Source organism: Oryctolagus cuniculus, chromosome 17 (genome assembly GCF_964237555.1).
Source record: "Oryctolagus cuniculus chromosome 17, mOryCun1.1, whole genome shotgun sequence".
NCBI classification, from domain to species: Eukaryota; Metazoa; Chordata; class Mammalia; order Lagomorpha; family Leporidae; genus Oryctolagus; species Oryctolagus cuniculus.
In genome coordinates, this window is record NC_091448.1 from 12,240,126 (window position 1) to 12,262,975 (window position 22,850).

General features: G+C 37.9%; 1 protein-coding gene across 28 annotated transcripts in view; it reads right to left on the reverse strand.

Annotated features, from left to right (window-relative positions):
* CEP112 (centrosomal protein 112) overlaps nt 1-22,850 on the reverse strand; it is a 521,685-nt gene that overhangs the window by 320,690 nt on the left and 178,145 nt on the right. For all 28 annotated transcript variants that reach the window (XM_051825862.2, XM_070060425.1, XM_070060419.1 and 25 more), the window contains one exon: nt 5,969-6,104. In XM_051825862.2, the coding sequence (XP_051681822.2) occupies nt 5,969-6,104 (136 nt within the window). The remainder of the gene's footprint in view (nt 1-5,968; nt 6,105-22,850) is intronic.

Genomic DNA, 22,850 nt, shown 5'->3' on the forward strand with positions numbered 1-22,850 from the left:
AATGGATTTCACCACCGAAGTAAATATTAGGTTACTGCTTGAGCAATGTTAGGTAAGATAGAAAGTTCTTCAAAGTGAAAGAAACAAAGCGAAGCAATTTTTTAAGAGTTTAAGTCTTTCCCATTCTCTCAAGGGCGTCATTTTTGAAAAAGTAATTTTCCTCCTAAAGTAAACTCAAAGATTTTATTTTTTAATTCAAAATCCTACTGTCTGCTCTCTACAACAATTTTCAAATGAAAAAACATGCCCTTCATCTCTGTTGGCTTTTACACAAAATATTTCTTTAAGAAGAGAAAAGCAGTTCAAACTAAGAACAGAAAGAGAACACTTAAAAATATAGACTATGGCTAAGTCTAAAAACATAATTCTCCAAATAATGAATCTGTTGATAATTTTCTTTAGGAATTTGAGCTGTATCAGATCTTCATTTTAAAATCAACTAATAACCTGAAATAGAATATTCTTAATTCACCATGTGTTATCATTTTAATATTTTGACAGTTACCCAAATTTGCCACATAAGAATTACTTAACTGATTTGTGCATGTGTTTAGCTATAAAGACTACATTATAAGTGGGTTCTCTTATTATGATGCTCATACCAAGGGTGTCTTCTCTATTTCAGAAACCTAACTATACTTGCCAAAACTATGTGTAATGTACAATCAAAACCACTGAAGAACATTTCTTCATCAGAAGCCAAACGAATTTCAAGCTCATTGGCTGTCATCACTATTAGCTTTCAAGGAGTCTGAATCCAGCACCACTGGACAGACCAGGCCCATGAGGCTGCTCACAGACATGATATAGGACAAAGGAAGTGGGGAAGTAGCTGGATCCAATGGCCATGCACCGAGTAGAGTCCTTCCTTGGATCACTCACCATCCACAGAGACCACACACAAAAAAGGTAGAGCTTTTAAAGGTAAAGAAGACACACAGTCAACAGCCTGGATTGGTGCAATAAGATAGAGGACATACCAGGAGCCAGGCATAGACAAAAGTCAGAGATGATTAAAGGAGTGAGCCAACTACAAGGGCAGTTTAAGAACCAACTACACAAATATTGTCTTTCATTCCTGGCTATCCTCTTTCACTCTTTCAAATAAATAAAATAAATCTCAAAAAAAAATATTTTACATAGTCCACCAGTGAATCCATCTCATCCTGGAGTGGTTTTGGTTTTTGTTTTTTGTTTTGTTTTGTTTTTTGATATGTGTAAGATTTTTAAATGGTAATTCAATTTAAAGTTATTTATTTATATGAAAGGCAGTTACAGAGACAGGGAGATCAGCTTCAATCTACTGGTTCACTTCCTCAAAGGCTTCAACGGCTGGAGCTAGACCAGGCCAAAGTTAGTAGCCAGAACTCCAGCCAGGTCTCCCACACAGGTAGCAACTTTCCCAGGTGCATGAGCGGGGAGCTGGATCAGAAGTGGAGAAACCACAACTCAAACCAGCACCCTCATGGGATGCCAGCATCATAGGTGACCGTTCAATCCACCACACCACAACACTGGCCCCTCTGCTCTCATTTTTATTATTTACTTTCTTCTGCTTGCTTGGACAAAAACTTGCTTTTCTTTTTCAGGTTTCTTAAGATGAAATTTAGTTACTGATTTGAGAACCTTCTTTTTTGTTATAGCTGGTATTTAAAGCTATAAACTTTTCTTTAGAGAAAAATGCTTTAGCTGCATTTTGATCTGTCATATTTCTGCTTTAATTCAGTTCAAACATTTTCTAATTTCCCTTGTGGTATCTTCCTTGACCCCTGAGTTATTTAAAATTGCACCATTTAAATTTCATATATATATATATAATTTTCCAAATTTCCTTTTATTTTTTATTTCTAATTGTCTTTGGGGTCAAAGAACATACTTAGTATGATTTTGTTCCCTTCAGATTCATTGAGACTAATCTGGTGGCCAGGCGTACGGTGCGTCGTGGAGAAGGTTCCACGAGTGCCTGAAGTCACTGGGTGAAGTGATCTGAATCACACTCACTCCTGACTGGCACAAGCATAATCAGACCTAAAGCAGCCTCACATAGCCTTCGAAACTTAACTGAAATTATAATCCACTGAAGCTGAACCAAGATTTTTTCTTGGAAACAAACTGGGTTGATAACTGGCTTACACAAAGATTTAACATCGTGTAGAAGATTCTAACAGACTCAAGGATTATCAAACAATCAGTATATACTCTTGTTTTCATTTTCTTTCATTCAACAAGATTTTGAAATTCATTCATGTTACTGAGGCTACCACTGGTTCATTTATTTTTATTGCTGTGTAGTAGTCCATCATATATACCACATATATATTTTGTTTATCCGTTACTTTTTGATGAAGGTTTGGGTTGCTCAAGTTTTAGACTTCAGTGAATAAATCTGCTGTTTACACAGTTCTTTGGGTGGACATGCCTTTACCTCTCTTCACTGAATCTGTAGAAATGAAATGGCTGGTATCTGATCATTATATGTCTAACTTTTTAAGAAAATTGGCAGTTTTCCAAGGTGGCTGTGCTATTTTCATATCAACCAGCATTGTATAAGAATTCTAATTGTACCACATCTTTGTGAATGCTTGGTATAGTCAACCAATCTTTTTAATCATTCTGATGAACATATAATGACATCTTTTTGGCTTTAATCTGCATTTCCCTGATGAATGAGGATACTGATCATCTGTTCATGTGGTTACCCGTCATCTGTATATCTTCTGTGAAGTGTCTTTTCAAATCTTATGTCTATTTGTAATTGAGTTGTCTTCTATTGTGAAGTTGTAAGATTCCTTTTGTATTTTGGATACAAAATCTTTGAAATATATATACCGAGAACCTTCTCCCATTATCTGGCTTGCCGTATGTCCTTTTGTTGTTTTTTAATGGTGTCTTTCAAAGACCAAACGTTTTTAATTTTGGTGAAGTCCAATGTAGAAATTTTAGTTGAAATTTAATTTCTAGTTTCATTGCATTGTGGAAAAAAAATCTCTTCTCAGGAATGTAAAGTTTTAGAAATATATTGAAGTTTTCTTTATGGTCTACTGAGTAGGGATTCAATGTGTTATCCATAAATGGTAGAAAATAGAAATCCAGTTCTTACGCACACTATAATTTGACCTGTTTGTTCAGTTTTTGCCCTTTAGATCTATCAACGATACAAAAAATATGTTAAAGCATCCCATGATTATGTTAATTTCTCCATGTAGTTCTAATACCTTCTCAAACTTGGATTAATTAAATACTCTTGCCTTTGGTGAAAAATCCATCACTCTGACCAGCTTGTTGATTTGCACAGTTCATAATTTTTTGACAGCATTACATTCACACTTTGCCTTGTCTGAATATAACTGACATATTTTATCACTCTTTTAATATAATTTTTCTGTAGTTTTAAAATACTGCATCCTCTATAAACAGCATATACATGGATTTAAGTCTGCTGGACAACATTTTTCCTAACTAGAAAAAATTAAACTGTAACGTTTATTATTACAATGTTATATTCTGTCTTATTTTGGAAATCTGTTGTGTTTCTGCTATTTTTTCCTTGGCAGTATCCTCTCTCAGGTTTGGCTTTTATTTTTTAAATATTTCTATAAGAATTGTATTAATGTCTATGTTTATACATTTTAAAATTATTTTATACTATATAGCCCCAATTTTAGAAATCTTACCAATTTCACATAATCATAGCAAAGAACTTCAGCATACTTTGCTCCTCAAATTCTTTCACTGTCTACCAACTTTTTAATCATTGTTAACATAATATAGGGATTTAAATTAATTATTATTAAATTTGATTTTATACATTGTATATCTTTATCTTCAAGAATCAGTTAACATTCACATTCTAATTTATAACTAGATGTGTATCAATTATTTAAACTTGTTTCAGTTTTATTGGGTTCTAGTGTTCTCTACTTATCCTTTATATGATTGCTTCCCCATGTGTAGGAAGTCTCATGATTCATCTCTGGATTGCTTGATGTGTTAACATAATTTTTTCCAGGAAAGAAATAAGTGGTGCATATATTACATAAGCTCTCCTATATAAGAAAACATGCTTCTGATAATTTTGCAAGTGAAAAACTCTGATTGTATATAAAACTGAGTCACAACTTCTCTCCTTCCAAACCGCATTGCTAACTTCTCTGCTGGCATCATCCTACCTAGAAACTTGCAGGATATTCTTTTAATCCTCAAGGTTCAATTTTTTTCCAGAATATATTCATATTTCATTACGCTAACTTTACTTGATATGTGGACTCCGTAAAGGTACTTGTCTTCTGAATTTTTTTTCTGAATTCTATGGCTCACTTTCAGAACTATGCTTTTATCCAATGAGTACTAAATCTAGAAGACTTCATTGCTCTATGGCATGTTTTCACAGGTCCTACGTTATTAGTGTGTTGTTTCTCTCCTTACTTATTTATGAGCTTTGGGGTATATTCATATTACATCATTGGCCCCAATAAGTGCATTTATACATCAAAGTTGAGTGTTATGGTCAATTTTTCTCAGAAAGCCATATTGTTTAGCTTTAGCACTTTTAAATGCTAATTCTTCGCCTGAATTCCTAGCCCTATTCTTAACAGTTCTTGCCTGGGACTTTCTTCAGTATTCCATCTCTTCCTTTACTTGGACGCCTATTGGTGAGCTTCCCATGGAGCCCCACGGGGTATTTGGATGAGACAGACACCCTGGAGCGTGGGCCCTGGTCAGAGCGGAGCTGGAAGGAGGTGCACACCCACACAGACGGGAGGGAGCATCTCTGTTTCCCAGCACAGATTCTCAAGAGGAGTCCAGAGTGCCTGGAAACAGAAAGAGTGGGCTTGGACCCACTCTCAGGGCCAGATTCACACACATCAGCGTGAGAAGAAATCAAAGGGAGAAAGGAACAGCAGAAACAAACCCAGTTCCAAGCTGTGAACTCTATGGGCTCTGATTCAAATGTGAAACCTTCCTTGGGGCATTTCTAACACCAGTGTGTGCTTGGGACTCCTAAGGAAGATAACTACAGCTGAAAAGAAAGTCAGGAAAGTACTGCAGCATTCTTTCTAATCAGGCTGGAAAATAATCTAAGGAGCAAGAAATGAAATACAGCATACTCATGAGATAAAATATACTCAATATTAAAAGGGCTGTGATAAATTAACACAGCTAGAGCATGGATGCAATATATTAAAAATATATAGATGACTAATACATGAAATTATCTGTTACTATTTATATAATTTAAAAAAATGGAAAAACAAAATAATTATATGCTTACAACATATACTATATATGGGTAGATAAAATATGTGTGCACATTATATATGAGCATTATATACACATATAGAAATTTTAAATAGGTTGAAATAATACACACAAAATTAATTATAGTGATTTTCTGAGCGATGGAGCAGAGATAGTAACATGCTAAGCCATGTAAAACAAAGTGAATTAAAACTTCACTTGTAATATTTTAATTCACACAGGGTATAAACAAGTGTTGATTCTTCACAGTGGGTGTTTATAAAAATTTCATTTATGCTTCTGCAATCTTTTTATTTTCTCTCAAAACAAAAAAAACATTCAACCTGTATAAGAAGTAGAGATACATTTTGTTCTCCTGAACTGCCAATTGAAAATAGTCTGCTATAATTAATCAATCAAACATTTCTTATAGAACATGAAAAAACCACAGGAATGGTTAACGTGGGCCCCTACTCTACCGAAACTGACGGCTCCAATGTCCCCATTACTACGTTTGTAGCAGCCACTTCTCAATGATCGCTGCAGCACTGCTCTGCGGATGAATCGAGGGAGAACATCCTTGCTCATTCTGAGTCTCTGACCCAACTCTGTGGTTAATTTTGATAATACTTTTTTAAAAAGTGAAATGTTTCTGTCATATTTAAGATGAGGATGTAACTTCCTACTGAGAGAGTGACTTTCCAGAAAGATGGGGTGGTTGTGTCCTTACCTGCTCTTTCATTTCAGCGTAGACTTTCTCTGAGTTCAGTTCCACCTGCCGCTTAAACTCCTCCAAAGCGGCATCTGCCTGCTGGGCCTGCAACCTTTGAACTTCAGTCACACGAGCCAGCTGCTCGTCTTTTTCCCTAGAAAAGTTCAGAGTTAAAATATAAAAGAACCAGCCTTGAATGAAAGAACAATATTTAACCTTCTGAAATAAAACTCAGATTTCCTTTTTATTTTTGATCCAAATCCTACAAAACTTCCCATCAAAAAGTTGAGAACAAGATAATTTTTCTCAGGAGAAAAAGGGTATAAATGAATAATATGTATTCTGATGAGGACATAACTACTTTCAAAAATTTCCTAAAAACAAATCCTAATAAAACTCTCTCCCAATGGATGAAAGTAAAATGTGGTATAGCCACACAGCAGGCAATTATCCAGCCTTACTGGAAAGAAATCAGCTTTATGTGAAAGCAGTCAGTCACAAAAGGTCACCTATTACATGATTCCCTTTATGAGAAATGTTCAGAACAGGTAAATCCACAGAGAAAGGCAGTGGCTGTGTTGTTGCTAGGGGGCGGGTGGGGAGAACAGGGAGCGAATGCTAATGGCTATGGGGTTTCTTTAGTAATGATGAAAATGTTCCAGAATCACAAAGTGGCGACAGCTGCACAGCCATGTGAATACCCTAAAATTCAACTCTACACTTCAAAAGGGTGAATTCTACGGGATGTGAATTATACCTCAACTTTTAAAAAGCCAGTGTGCCAAGAGAAGATGCATTTCTACCAGCAGTTAACTTGCATGGTGGTCAGTGCAGCAGAGCAATGGGGTGGCTTGAAGTTATTCTACGACCCTCTAGGAAAACTGCCTACAAGAACAAATAATCATCTTAGTTCTTCAACTCTTGAACTGAAATTATGTAGACAAAAGATTCTAACAAAAATCTGCTTGTAGAAGAAAAAAATAAAGGTTTTAGTTTATAAAATGGATGCAAGTTAACAATAGCTACTTTTGTATTCTGACTAGGTGCTGGGCATTAAGCAAAATATTTCACGTGCCTCCTCTCCTTTACTCTCACAGTAATCCTGTTGTGACAGTGCCATTACATTCATAGTTGCATAGAGCCAGGATCCCAGCACAGTTATACACGGAGCCAGGATCCCAGCACCGAGTTATACATGAAGCCAGGATCCCAGCACAGTTATACACAGAGAGAGGCTCCCAGCACAGTTATACACGGAGCCAGGATCCCAGCACAGTTATACATGGAGCCAGGATCCCAGCACCGAGTTATACATGAAGCCAGGATCCCAGCACAGTTATACACGGAGCCAGAATCCCAGCACAGTTATACACGAAGCCAGGATCCCAGAACAGAGTTAAACATGGAGCCAGGATCCCAGCCTGCTTCCATAGTCCCTGTGGCTGGCTACTGACCTAGGCTGCCCTCTGGATTTTCCAGATGTCATAAGGACGATGGACTTGGCTCAGCGGCCCCAACTGGGGACGTTTACACATGTGTAAAACACTGTCTACTAACCCTAACACTGAAGAATGCTAGCAATTGGGTAAGTGAATTCACCCAAATGAAGTTGTAGAGAAACATCACCATGCAAGGATACAGATTTCTAAACGACGATGCCTCTGTCTGCAGAGGTAGGCGAAAGGCATTTTAAGCTGTTTGGAGGTATTCACACCTAAATTAAAGAACCCTTAAAGACACATCAATTCCCAGGTTATCCAATAAGAACATGTATGCAAAGCAAGCATATTAGAATATCACACTCTCTTCCATGGAAAAGCCTGATACAATGTGTCACCTAGTTTCCACTGCTGCAGGACTCTCCTGTTTTTTCATAAGGAATCACACACACACACACACTCTGTTCTCTCCTTCCTCCCCAGCCTTGTGTTTTGGCATGGTCTAAACACAAATAAGCAGCTCTTTGAAAATGGACTGAAAGAAAATACTCTATATCTCTTCTATATCTCTCTCTTTTTTTTTTTTTTTACAGGCAGAGTGGACAGTGAGAGAGACAGAGAGAGAAAGGTCTTCCTTTTCCGCTGGTTCACCCCCCAATGGCCACTGTGGCCGGCGCACTGAGCTGATCCTAAGCCAGGAGCCAGTTGCTTCTCCTGGTCTCCCATGCAGATGCAGGGCCCAAGCACCCAGGCTATCCTCCTCTGCACTCCCGGGCCACAGCAGAAAGCTGGCCTGGAAGAGGAGCAACCAGGACAGAATCCGGCGTCCTGACCAGGACTAGAACCCGGGGTGCCGGCGCCGCAGGCAGAGGATTAGCCTAGTGAGCTGCAGCACCGGCCATCTCTCTTATTTTTCATTTTATTTTATTTTTCATATCTACCCACACATCCATCTAAATGAAAATGATAATTATCACTGTCCTCCATGACAAACAAAGCAAGTTGCCCACCAAATCCCTGCTCTTCTGTGTGTCTATTTGTCAGGCGCAGCCATATTTTTATGACCTACTGGGTTTACTACTGCCCTAAGGCGTGTTATGCCCTGCATGGTAACTAAGTCATTCTAAGTAAAGAAGAACACCAGGTGTGGCTCTCCGTTACCACATTTTAAAAAAACACATTACAGGTTTCTGGAATTTTAAAAAGCTTTTATTTAAATTGTCCCCTTTAATGAACAAGAACCAGCATTTCTTGTTCTCCACCATTTTCCATACGTTTCATTAAAAAAAAAAAACTTTAATGTTAACTAGTTGCTAAGTGCCAAAGCCTTAATATTAGTGATGATTTTTTTGTAATTTAATATTAGCATATAGATAATGGTGATTAATAAATATAATAAAATTAAATATATAAATAAAATTAAATATATAATTTATGAATAAATAAAATTAAATATAAAAATAAATATAATCAAATTAAATTAAAAGTATTAATAAATTAAATATAATTCTGAATGCTCATTCCAGAGACAGCATTACATAGAATGCTCTGATTACTAGAGAATTTTCATTTGGTCTGGTGCATTTTTATCCCTCCTGTATTATTCTGTCCAAGAAGCAGGAAGCCTTGAGTTGTGGTTAGAGTTTCCCTGGTACAAATTTTGATACTATGAACATTCAACTATACGAACATCAAGACAGCATATGGAAACAACACAGTCATAGAAACTATGTGGGGTACCATGGTCTAGGCCTGGTTGGTAAACAAATGTTCTCTGGTGTGATGGTCTCAGTTGACTGGAAGCGGCTGCCTGGGGTTCTCCATGGCAAGGATTCTGGGGGGGCTCAGAGGAAAGGACAGCCATGGCTGATGGACACCACAGCAAGGTGCCGGGGGTTCACTTATCCATGCAAGGGCTGTGTCTCTGCCACTCGGAGATTACAGTGACTAATTCATCCTATGTTACTCTTTAATTTTTGAGGCCTTCCAAAAATCACTTGGGAAGTCTATTTAAGAATTAAGATGAAAATTTATGAAAAGTTTACTTTTGTCAGTTTGTCTATAAATAGAAAAGAAAGTACAATGGACAACATCTGAAAACTTCGAAAGCATATTTATTATATAATTTAAAATTATGTGCCATTAATTATCCAAAACAAAAACTGATAGCCCATTTTCTAAATTGCATGACTTATGGCTGAAATATCAACTTTGTTCTGTCCATGTTGAAAGTCAGCTGTTATATAATTTTTGTGTGCTAACAAACATGAGATACTTAAATACTTTCAATTTAACAGGACATTTTTCTCTATATCATGTCATTCTTACCTACCAACTTAATTTCATTTACTTTTTTAAAAATATTTTTGTCTTTTCTACAAGGCATTGTTGTGGAGCAGCTCACATGGGATGCCAGCACGGCAGGCAGCGGCTTCACCTGCTCTGCCACAGCGCCAGCCCCAAGTTCATTTACTTTATAATTAACTTATGACCACATAAAATCAAAGCCATAGAATTTAACCATCATTAGGTACACATTAGAGAACATTTTTAAAAGTTAATATCTTGCACATAAGGTACATTGCTTTTAACTATCCTGATTTACAAGTAGCAAATATTGTCATGTTAAATAGCAAGCACAGGGAAATGTGTGAAATGTCCTAATTAATTCCTAGTCCAATCACACCAGTTGAGCTACTCTAACAGTAAAGCTAAATTCAAAGACCGGTCTCACCCAATATAAACCTGTATTCTTGTCCAGCGAAACTATGACAAATACATTGAACTCCCTTAATATTAAGGAATCTTCTATCTTAATATAAATTAAATCTGTTTTAATTTAAGCAAAAATTTAATGTTTATTTTCAAGAAGAATCCAGTTTAACTTCAATAAGGTAAAGAAGCAAAAACTTGAGTTTGAAATAAGACAAATATGTATTCCTTACTATCACAAGAACAGGCTTCCTTTTTACCAAGATCCCAAACAGTGCATTCTACAAGAAGAAAAAAAAAGGAGGGGACTTTGAAGACTATTTTTTCCCCAGTGGAACTAGCTGTGGGGCCAAGTATAAATGCATCACTCAAATGCCTTAGAGCTGGGTTCCATAATGATAAAAAGGTGGGAAGAAAATTTGCTTTTCAGCTCTGCTTTATTTATAAAGTCGAGTAAGTTTTCCTCATCTGAGTATATAAAGGATAAAGAAAAAAGAAGTTGCATTCTTACATAACCACAGCCAGCTCAGATTAAAGCATGTTCTGAAGTACATGATTATTCCAAAAAGAGCAATAAAACGCCAGAGACTAATGGACTACAATTTAGTATTCCTTCAGCTTTACAAGTTAACATTTGTATGTGCAGGCCAACCTTAATTTGAAAATCTTCCTTTTGCACATTTCTGTACCAGTGCTTTGATAATTATGGCCAGGATCCAACATATATTTATAAGGCTTCACATTACAGTGTACTTCATTTGCTGCCAGCTTGGCATCTCCACTGGAAACTCCAAGAAAAACAAAACAAAACAAAAAACTTCAAACAAGACTGAAAGAAAAAAAAAAAAAAAAACAGCTAGCAGAGTCTCCAATCCCTTTCCAGCTGGGCCAGGAACAGATTCTCAAGTAGCGTATTACCTCTGTTCTTGGCCACCACAGAGAACTCAAATTGATTGCACTGAGTCCATCACAGACATTAAAAGACCAGTAGTCTGCTCAGTTCTCAGAAAAACTGTTAAATACCTCAGACATCTAAACATTTGAAACTTCAGGAAACAGAAGGGAATGCCAAGTAAAAATGGGCATTAATATTGATTTTAATACTGAAAATATGACAATACTCCCCAAACTGACCTATAGCTTAAACACAGTTGATGGGTGAGGGTTCCTAGCCAAGGAGTGAGGACAGCCTCTACAAGAAAGGCAAGAAACAGACTCTTCCCTAGCGCCCCCTGCAGGGCTCTGTCCTGACAGTATCTTTATTTTAAACCCCCAAGTCTCATTTTGAACTTCTGACTTTCGGAACTGTAAAATAATAAATTTAAACTGTTTTAACACACTAAGTTTGTGGTAACATGTTACAGCAGGGATAGGAAACTAACACAAATAACAGTACTTGGATTTTTACACATCAAGGACACTTAACATGAAATATCGATCACTTCCTTAACAACAGTAAGTTAAATCAAGCAAAGAAAAAAATTCATAGGTCGAACTATATTATAATCTTCAAGTATTTAAAGTTTTTGTGACTATAACCAGTAGCATCTATAACCAGTAGCACCAGGTTTCAACAACACCCTAAAAAATTCTTTCTCCAAAGAGAAATTAGCAAGTTTCAGAGAGGTAAGACCAGAGTGAAAGTAACCAAGATTTAAATTAACTGCACACATGCCCCTTGGCCAAGCTCTATCTGCCCAAAGAAGCAAGCCACATTTTATAGTGAGGAGTGGACACGGTTACTAACCAAAACTTCCAGTCCTGGTGGTAACCATCAGGACTTCTTATGACCAGGGAAAATTTTAGCTCTCCAAGTTCATAAGGATAGTAGCCAACATAGAGACAAACAGTGCAATGGATAATGAGAAATGAAGTGCTCTTAAAAGTCTAGAGACTACCAAATACTATAGAAAATGACAAGTTACAAATAAGGAGACTTTTCACATGAAAGCTTTAAGACTTTATAAGGAAATTATGCTGCCAACATGTCTGCATCACTTGTATCAAGGCTATATTTCAGATTTTGACACACAGTAGGTGTTCATGGTTCTGACTGAACTCAAAATTTAAAGAAACAATGTGCTACCCTAAGTCATAGAATAGGAAGTGTATAAGACAATCACAGAACTATTCAAGTTGAAAAAGCCAAAGAATTTAGAAATGTGTACTCAGTAACAAATGGGAAACTAAAAATACCATTTCTAGGGATAAATAACATCATATTTAAATAACACATATTTTAATAGCCATAGAAAACTTAAAATTTTATTATTTTTCTTCCTCCTAAAAGAACAAAAGCTCCACTGAGCCTACAAACAGAGGCATCAACATTTCATTGACTTATTCATCAAACATTGGTTAAGACCTACTATGTGTTAACCACTGACTTACCACTGAGGAGCAAAGCTATACAACAAATCTATGTAAGAGGTCAAGTAAAGGAGAAAGAAAAATAAACACTGAGTTTATAACACAGGTACAGACGCAGGGCCTTGAAGAAATGGAGAAGGGGAGAGTTCAGATTTCATTCACCTTCTTCTGTAGAAGTCTACTACAGCAGAATCAGGACAACTTTCAGGGATGAGTAGAATCACATACCATAACAGTCATGCTGGAAGAGCAAAGAAAGCCAGCACAGCTCAGTATCAGAAGCTGATGAGGCATAATCCTAGCTCAATCATCAGACAGCACTGAAACTACACATGAAAAAGCAATAAAGCTCAATGAAGTTACGATGATCCAGGCCTGTATTGCAGGTTTCTCTCTTGATTATAAGGAAAAAGCTCAGAAAAAGTATGGCAACAGCATAAAGAAGTCCCATGGGGCATTCTTCAAAAACCTCATGATTTAGGCTTACTCAGAGAGCTTACCCTAGGTTCAAAATCTAAGATTAACAAACTGTGATTGGTTGTAACATATTAGTTATGAACAGGAACAAAAAATCTTCAACTATCCAGAAACCTCTTTGGAAGGTATAGATTTCAAGTCGAATGGGTTTGGAATACGATTCCAAAGACTGGGTTCTGGCATCAACCACCTAGGCTTCATTATTAGTAACTTAGACCTTCACTAGGAGCTAAAACATGGTGCTGGCAGCAAATTCAGAGATCTGCTCAAACACCACTAAAACTGTGAAAGTACGAGAAATCATCCCTAGGAAGTGGGTGTTTGGTTCAACAGTTAAGACAAATTTCATACAGAGCTTGATTCCTGGCTCTAGCTCTTGATTCCAGCTCCCCACCAATGCAGACCCTGAGAGGCAGTGGCGACGGCCGAAATAACTGGGTTCCTGCCAGTCACACAGGAAAAATAGATTGCATTCCCAGTTCCTGGCTCCGGCCCTGGCAACTGTGGGCACCTGAAGAGGGGACCAGCAAATAGGAGTTTTCCTCCCTTTCTCCCTCTCCCTCCCTCTCTCCCCCTCCCTCCCTCCCTCTCTCTCTCTCTCTCCCCCCCCCCACCCACCCATGCCTCTCAAACTGCAAAACGGAAAGGAAGGAATGGAGGGAGGGAGGGAAAGTGAGAGGGTGCATTCCTATCAGGAGAAAGACAAAAATGCAAGCAAGAAAATAAAGTAGTAGTGCGATATTATCTATATTAAATTTTATGATAGTTTAAGTGCTATAGGAACACAAAGAATGTTAAGACAGTGAGAATCTGTGTAAGAACCAATCTTAGAACACCTGCTTTTTGTGAAAAACAGAAAATAAGCTATATAAGTAAATTTAAGAACAAAGGTTAACTAATTTAAAGTTTTACACAATAATATTGTGCTAAACTAGCTTTTGCCTGATATATAGATTTATAGATAAACCAACTCTATCTCACCAAATAGAAATTGAGGCTTTTATGGTAAAAATAACAAATACTGAGAAAATGAGTCTTTAAAACAGCCATGGTGTCTAGTGAAGAAAAAGTTTCTTTAAAATCATTAAATTCCTCATGCTTCAAAATAAAAATCAATTATACTCAAGTATAATGTTATTTCCCTTTATGCTTTCTATATTTAATAAACTACTGATTAAAACTTCCACATATAAATTATGCACTACGCATGCAAAGCTTACACATATATCCACGACTACGTTTTATTTCAGAGGCAGTAGTGTCTCAGTAAACAGCAAGGATATACCCGGTCTCCTGTAAAATGACAAACTCCAATCTTTTGGAAAAGGTGCAGAACCACTTGTTGTTACTAGGGAGAGGAAGAAAGACAGTGTGAATTCATCCAAGCAGAATGATAAGCAAACCAAAGTCAGATCAAAGGAATAAAGAAAAAAGGCTGAAATGTGAAGCTGAAATATTTATTTCCTTCAAAAACATCATCTATGCCTCATCCCTGGGCAATTCAATATTTCAAAGTAGCTAGAAAATATTCTCGTTTATGTTCATCTCTATGCACAAATAGATCAAATTTTAACCAGGCAAATTTTCTATTTATCAAATATTAATATATTATTTATATTATCGGAGTTTTTTTCTGTTTTCTATAGATGATTTCTAAGTGATGTTGAAATGTATTTTAAAGTCACAATAGAAATTTTCCAATTTTTAATGATTGATATTGCTACAAACTGTAACATTTATAGTGTAACCACATTTCTTAAATCTTTGAAAGTTATGACACAGAGTGAATATTTATTGAGTGCCTACCATGTTCATAGGGCAGCTCACTTATTATTTGATTTTCTTCTGATGATTTCTTTTTTATTTGAAAGGCAGAGTGACAAAGAGAGAGGGAGACAGCAGACAGAGAGAGCTTCTATCTACTGGTTAACTACTGAAATGTCTACAAACAGCTAGGGCCAGGCCTAGCCAAAACTAAGAGCCACAAACTTCACTGGGCTTCTCACATGGATGGCAGGAACATTACTACTTGAGCCATCACTGCTGCCTCTAGGGCATATTAGCAGGAAGTCGGATTGGAAACACAAAAGTAGGTGGGCCTCATATCAGGCAGTCCATATCGGATTCAGGAGTTCCAAAAGTCAGCTTAACCTGCTGCATCACAATACTTGCCCATCATTTAAGCTTTAAAACTATAAAAAGTTATTACTTATAACTTAAAATAGTGATTTGCCCAAGTTCACATAGTAGTGGCTGAGTAAGAAATTAAACATGTTCATCAGGCTTCTATCTCCCAATTGGTTTCACTCTATCATAATACTTCTTAAAACCTTCATATATGTACCTAAATCCTTACTGCAATTTACTCTTACATAGTAACATTTACACATTGATCATTTCTGGACATGTGAAAGCTGAAATGTTCCTCAAACATTTAGTTTACACCAGGTAAATGTCAGGGTCTGTGCTCAGCAGTAGAAATCCAAAGATTTAGACATGCTCTCTGCTTTCCATAGGGGAAAGAAGACAGACTATACAACTTCTAGAGTGATAAAAGCCACACAATGATATGAAGGCAACACTGTGAGAAAACAAGGACCAGAAGTCATGGTGCCCATAATCCATACATGTATATGTATATAGTACATAAGAGTGCACAGCAAAACAATGAAGCTTCCTTGTCATTTTGGTAAGATCATCACTATGAATGCGTAAGAGGTATAACATATATATATTTGAATATTTATGCATATGATAAAACACATATGTTAAAATATACATAGCTATAAAACGTATATGTATTTGCATAACAGTGTATTTTATATTGGTAAAGCAGCATTTTTTTCCACATTACATTCTTACTTTTCATGAAAAAAGAAAATTTCTATCAGAAGACACGTTTATTTCAAGAGGCAAATGAATGAGTTAGGAATGAGAGATTTATAACGAGTTTTCTCTGAGCTATAACAGTAACTAATCATTTTACTCATTGTAAAAAGCATACGCTCTACTGGTACTTCAAAGAAATTGTGTTAGCTGCATCTATGCTCTATTTAAGATCAAAGTCTTTATTTATAAATATATATGTTACTTGTTTCACTAATCGTTTCTTCCTAACAATAGAATTTTTCATAGGCTCCAGTGATTATTTTACATATGCTTAATAATAAGGTCAACCATCTGTTAATCTGCAACCATGTGGTATTCATGAATTCATTTACCACTAGCATTTTGAGTACCCATCATATGCCAGGCAGGCACCTGACAAGCTGTTGAAAAAACATCACTGAACTAGTCATACCCAGCTCTTTTGCCAAGGGAGCTTTCAGCTTAGTAGAGAGAAAAAGACATTGAATTAATACTAATAACAACAATAATCAATGCATTGAATAAATAAGAAATATAGTATTTGTACAAAGAGAAAAAAAAACTCACACAGGAATTAGGACATAAGAAACTGACGTTAGAGAGCTGAAGGATGGTTAAGCTACTGCCTGTGACACCAGCTGCTTCACTTCCAATCCAGCTCTCTGCTAATGCACCTGGGAGAGCAGCAGAAGGTGCCCAAGTGCTGGGGTCTCTGCCACCCATGTGGCAGACCCAGAAGAAGCTCCTGGCTCTGGCTTCAGACTGGCCCAGCACTGGCCAATGCAGCCATTTGGGGAGTGAGCCAAATGGCTGGCTGGCTCTCTCTCTCTCTCTGTCTGTAATTCTGCCTTTCAAATAAACAAATAATTTTTTGTTTATTTGTTTGACTTGAACAAATAATTTGTTTTATTTGAAGGAGGAATAGGATTGGGTAAAAGAAAATGTAAGAATATCCTGGTATAATGAGAGTTTTCTAGCACAATGGATAACATGGAAAAGTTGTAAGAGGGAAAGACTGGTTAATTCAAGGAAGAAAACAGGGGCTGGTAGGACTGAATTACAGAGAACAAAGTGAAAAGAACTTGTTAAAAGGCTGAAAATTACTTTCCCATATTGAAATTCTAAAGTTGATGGGCCAGTGCTGTGGCACAGTGGGTTAAAGCCCTGGCCTGAAGCGCCGGCATCCCATATGGCCGCCACTTCTAGTCCCAGCTGCTCCTCTTCCAATCCAGCTCTCTGCTATGGCCTGGGAAAGCAGTAGAAGATGGCCCAGGTCCTTGGGCCCCTGCACCTGCATGGGAGACCTGGGTGAGGCTCCTGGCTCCTGGCTTTGGACCAGTGCAGCTCCAGCTGTTGAGGCCATCTGGGGAGTGAACCAACAGATTGAAGACTCTCTCTCTCTCTCTTTCTCTCTCTCTCTCTCTCCTCTCTCTGTGTAACTCTGACTTTCAAATAAATAAAATAAATCTTTAAAAAAAAAGAAATTCTAAAGATGAAAACTACAATGAGCAATGTAAAAAGTACAATGGATAGGATTAAAGGAAGATTGTATGTTGCTAAAAAAAATCGTGACCTTGAAGATATAACAATGGAAACTAACCAAAATAAGGCATAGAAAGGAAAATAGACTTGTTAAAACAAAACCCAAAGCAACAACAACAAATATCACAAAGCAATGATGACGATTGTTAACAGCCTAATATAGACTAATATATATGTATTTACAGTCTCTAAAGGCAAACAAGGAGAGACAGGGACAGAAAAAATTACAAAATAATTATCACAAACTTTTATACTTTAGTGCAAGTTATAAGCCTACATATTCAAGAACTCAAAGAACTCCAAGTACAGGAAACATACAGAAAATTGTAATAGCTACATCAGACTCAAATTTTCCAAAATCAGTAATAAAGAATTTTAATGACAGCTTGGGGGAAAAAAGGCATATCATAAAGAAACTAAAATAAGGATACAGTAGATTTCTCACTGGAAACACTGCAAGTAAAATATCATATCTTAGAACAATGCATCATTGAAACAATGAAAGAGGGGCAGGCATTGTGTAGCTTTAAGTTAGGCCACCATGCACTGAATTCCACTTTGAGGCCTGGTTACTCTGCTTGCTATCCAACTTCTTGCTGGTATGCCAGAAGGCAGTGGGTGAAGGCCAGAGTACTTGGGTTCCTGTCACCCATGTGGGAGACCCAGACAGCTGGTATGGGCATTTGGGGAAGGAACAAGTAGATGGGACATTCTCTCTCTCAATCTCTCTGTGTGTGTGCATGTGTGTCTGTCTCTGTCTCCTTCCTCTCTTTGCTTCTCAGTCTTTCAAATAAATAAATCTTTTTGAAAATTTTCTTAAAATAATTCAGTTTAAATGCTAGTCATAATAATGTAGTGTGGGTTTTTTAAAGATTTATTTATTCGAAAGTCAGAGTTAAACAGAGGAGGAGAGAGAGAGAAAGAAGTCTTCCATTTGCTGGTTCATTCCCCAATTCGCTGCAACAGGTGGAGCTGGGCCAATCTGAAGCCAGGAGCCAGGAGCTTCCTCCGGGTCTTCCATGCGGGTGCAGGGGCCCAAGGACTTGGGCAACTTCCAGTGCTTTCCCAGGCCATAGCATAAAGCTGGATTGGAAGTAGAACAGCTGGGACATGAACCAGCACTCATATGGGATGCTGGCACTGCAGGTGGCAGCTTTACCTGTTACACCACAGCGCCAGCCCCACTGTGGGGTTTATAACATGTGAAAGTAAAGTATATGCTAAAAATAGCACAAAAGTCAGAGTCTGTTCTGAAATGGCAATAAACAATTATAATACCTTTATAAAATCTGACAATATCACTCAAGGATAGACTGTCACAAATTTAAAGTGTCTAGTCTGAACTCAAAAGTAACCACTAAAATAACAAAGGATTCAATTTTAGTTAGCAAGCCAATAAAGAAGGTAAAAAGAACAATAAACAATAGTCAACTAATCTAAAATAAGGTAGAAAAAAACTGATAAGGTTATTAATAGACAGGTAGGACAAATAGAAACCACCATATGATTTATAATTATTGATGTCATTAGTCACATCAACTGTAAATGGTCTAAACATCACAAATAAAAGGACAAGACTGTCAAGCTGGATGAAAAAGCATGAGCCAATCATATGCTGCTTAGACATAAAGATGCCACTAAGTTAAAAGCATTAAAAAGACATACCAATCTCATTCAAATGAAAGTTGGAGTAGCTAAGTTAATATTAGACAAAGTGGATTTCAGAACAAAGACTACTGCCAACAATAAAGGTCACTGTATAACCATCAAAGAATTAATTTATATGGGGCCAGCATTACAAAATAGCAGGTAATGCCACCACCTGTGATGCTAGCATCCCATATGGGTGCCCAGTTCAAGCCCCAGCTGCTCCATTTCCTATCCAGCTCCCTGCCCATATGCCTGGGAAAGCAGAAGATGGCCAAGTATTTGAGCCCCTGCTCCCACGTGGGAGAGTCAGAAGAAGCTCCTGGTTCCTGGTTCTGGTCTGGCCCAGCCCTGGCCATTGTGGCCATTTGGGGAACGAATCAGCAGATAGACAGTCTCTCTGTTTCTTCTTCTATCTCTGTAATCTGCCTTTCAAATAAATAAATCTTCAAAAAAGTAAGTTTATAAAAAAAAGAATCTATTCATCATCAATATAATATAAATGTTTGAAACATAAGAAGCAAAAACTTAGGGAATTGAAAGAATAAATGAACACAAATACAATTACAGTTTGAGATTTCAATATCCCTCTCTTTCAGCAATGGAAGGACAAGTAGACAGACAAAAACAAATAGCAAGGATAAGCAGGATTCCAATAACACTATCAACTAGCTTGATGGAGCTAACTGCTCAGAGAACATGTCACCCAATCCAGCGGAAACATGTTCACTTCAAGAGACTAATCAAGTAGATCACATTTTGAAAAATAAAACAAGTCACAAAGAATTTCAGAGAATTCAAATCCTTCAATTAATAAACAAAACTGCAAATATATGTGTGTGCATGTATGTATATGTGCCTACTAAGAGAGGCACAAAGCAATTTCTTTTTAAAGAAAAAAAGGTAAATTTTCTAAGTTTATAATAAATCATATTTAAAACCATGTCCTATTATACTTGAAACTGAAGCATAATAAATATACAACATATTAAAAACTGTAGGACCTAAGGGCCAGTGTTGTGGTACAGTGGGTTAAGCACAGCCTGGAACACCAGGACACCAGCATCCATTAGTACCAGTTCAAGTCCCAGTCACTCCACTTCCAATCCAGCTCCCTGCTAATGTGCCTGGGAAAGCAGTAGAAGGTGACCTAAGTAGTTGGGCCCCTGTCACCCATGTGGAGAGCCAGATGTAAACCAGTGGATAGAATCTCTCTCTCTTTCTCTTGCTTTGTCTATCCCTAGCACTCTACCTTTCAAATAAATAAATCTTTTTTTAAAAAATTGTAGAACATAACTGAGGCACTCCTTAGTACAATTTAAAGCCTTAAATGCACATGTTAGAATGGCACGGAGAGAAAACCTACATCTATAATATTTTGTCTTTTAAAAAAAGGATCTGAAGTCAATATCAGAAAACACTGGGGCCAGCGCTATGGTGGAGCAGGTAAAGCTGCTGCCTGCAGAGCTGGCATCCCATCTGGGCCCCAGTTTGAATCCCGGCTGCTTCACTTCTGATCCAGCTCTCTGCTATTGGCTAGAAAAGCATTAGATGGCTGCCCAAGTCCTTTGGGCTCCTGCACCCACGTGGGAGACCCAGAGGAAGCTCCTGGCTCCTGGCTTCAGATCGACACAGCTCTGTCTGTTGCAGTCAATTGGGGAGTAAACCAGCAGATGGAAGACTCTCTCACTCTCTGCCTCTCCTCCTCTTTCTGTGTAACTCTTTCAAATAAATAAACAAATCTTAAAAAAAAAAAAACATTACCAATTATTAAATGCATACACATGTGCCGAGCATGTCATGCTAATTCTAACACCTTCCCTAAACTGGCCCATAAAGTGAGCACTTCAGGTCTTCGAACAAGAAGAGTCATGCTCTCTTTCTGCACGCCCTAACAACCTCTGGCAGGTGAGACTATGGGGTCTGTCGTTTCTTCCCCCTAGGAAGGACTTGTCTCCTGACTGCAGAACATCCTCCTCATCTGTGCAGAGGCTCCTGTGGACAACTCTGGCTACAATCTTAGCCCATCTGCACTCACTCAGTGAACAGTCCTAAGCCACATGCTGGCCACACACCCACACCATTGCTCCAGCTATCAGACTCTTCTATTTTTTTGTGCCTGTTATAAGTTTGAGAAGGAAAGAGTGTACTGTCTATGGGCCTCTAAACTCTCCCCAACCAAAAATGCTACAACTTTCTCATTTTACACAGATTTATACTAAGAATTTATTACTATTGAAAAAAAAAGAAACTCTAAGTATTCCCAACAAAGCAGTGTCATTAGTTTTATCATTATGAGTAATCTCCCCTAAAATTCCACAGATTCACCAAAATATGCCATTATTATAGTATTTCAGACTGTGTGAGAATTTTTAGTAATTTTACAGATAGATACCAAAGCTCACTTTATTTGTTCTAAGAAAATTTTTCTTTTTCAAAGCAAAATATGTAATAGCACATAAGCCATATTTAATCATTTTTACATGAACATAACTATCTAACTAGGGTTTAAAACCACCTTCCAGTGCACATAACAAAATAAAGCAGCTGCCTATTACAAGCCCTGAGCTCTCAGTGGAGCATCTCAGATGGAACTGCAATAGACAAGGCTCTGCTACACACGGCTGGAATTCATGCAGCGTCTCTGCACCTCTCCACACATCTGTTCCACTGTCCTCCTGGCATCAATAGAACTACTCAAAATTTTAGCTTGCGTATGGCCCGGAGTGGCTGCCCACGTTTCAGGCACCTGTACTGACCGAGTCTGTACCTCAGTTTTCTAGTTCCAAACTACCAAGATCAGAGAATAGGGACAGTGTGTACGCACAGTGGTTAAGGATAATGGTTTTCAAGGCAGACATGAGTTCAACCACCTGGCACCTTACCCAAGTGTCTAAGCCCTCTGTACCTCAGAGTACATGAACTGGCTGCCTTTGGAGCAGCTGCCTACTCTAAACCCAACGAGCACGGCAGAGAAGGAAGGTGGCCGCATAACAGGGAAGATGGCGGGCATCTCTCAGAGCAGAAGCATAGCAAGCAGGCTCCCTCGGCTGCAGGTAAGGGAAGAATAAGGAAAGCGGTATCTAGAATGTGCTGCAACCACGAATGATTCCGATCAAGTCATTAAAAAGCACAAAAGGAAAACAACTTTAGTGACACAGAAGGTCAAAGTCAGCATTCTAACTGGAAAAAAGAACTGAATTAGGACTCAGGAGGGCCCAGCTCAGCCATATACGAAAAACTGGTCAGACGGCTTCATCTCTCTGAACCTCAGTTTCTTCATTAAATTCAGATGATAACACACAATTGCACATGATTCCTTTCAGGACAAATAAAGGCAATCTATAATGAAACAACCTTCTTAATAATGAAAGCTTTTATTAGTACAAATTAACTATATACACTAAATGAAGTATCACTACACATTATCAGCTTATTTTACTTCCTACTAGGATTATATTTATTTTACATTTCATTGCCAAAGTAAAATTTGATTGTAGTAAAACTCAACAAGCTAAACATAAAAACTGTCTTTAAAAAAGGGTTTTAGCCGGCGCCGTGGCTCAATAGGCTAATCCTCCACCTTGCGGCGCCGGCACACCGGGTTCTAGTCCCGGTTGGGGCACCGGATTCTGTCCCGGTTGCCCCTCTTCCAGGCCAGCTCTCTGCTATGGCCAGGGAGTGCAGTGGAGGATGGCCCAGGTGCTTGGGCCCTGCACCCCATGGGAGACCAGGAAAAGCACCTGGCTCCTGGCTCCTGCCAGGATCAGCGCGGTGCGCCGGCTGCAGCGGCGGCCATTGGAGGGTGAACCAGCGGCAAAGGAAGACCTTTCTCTCTCTGTCTC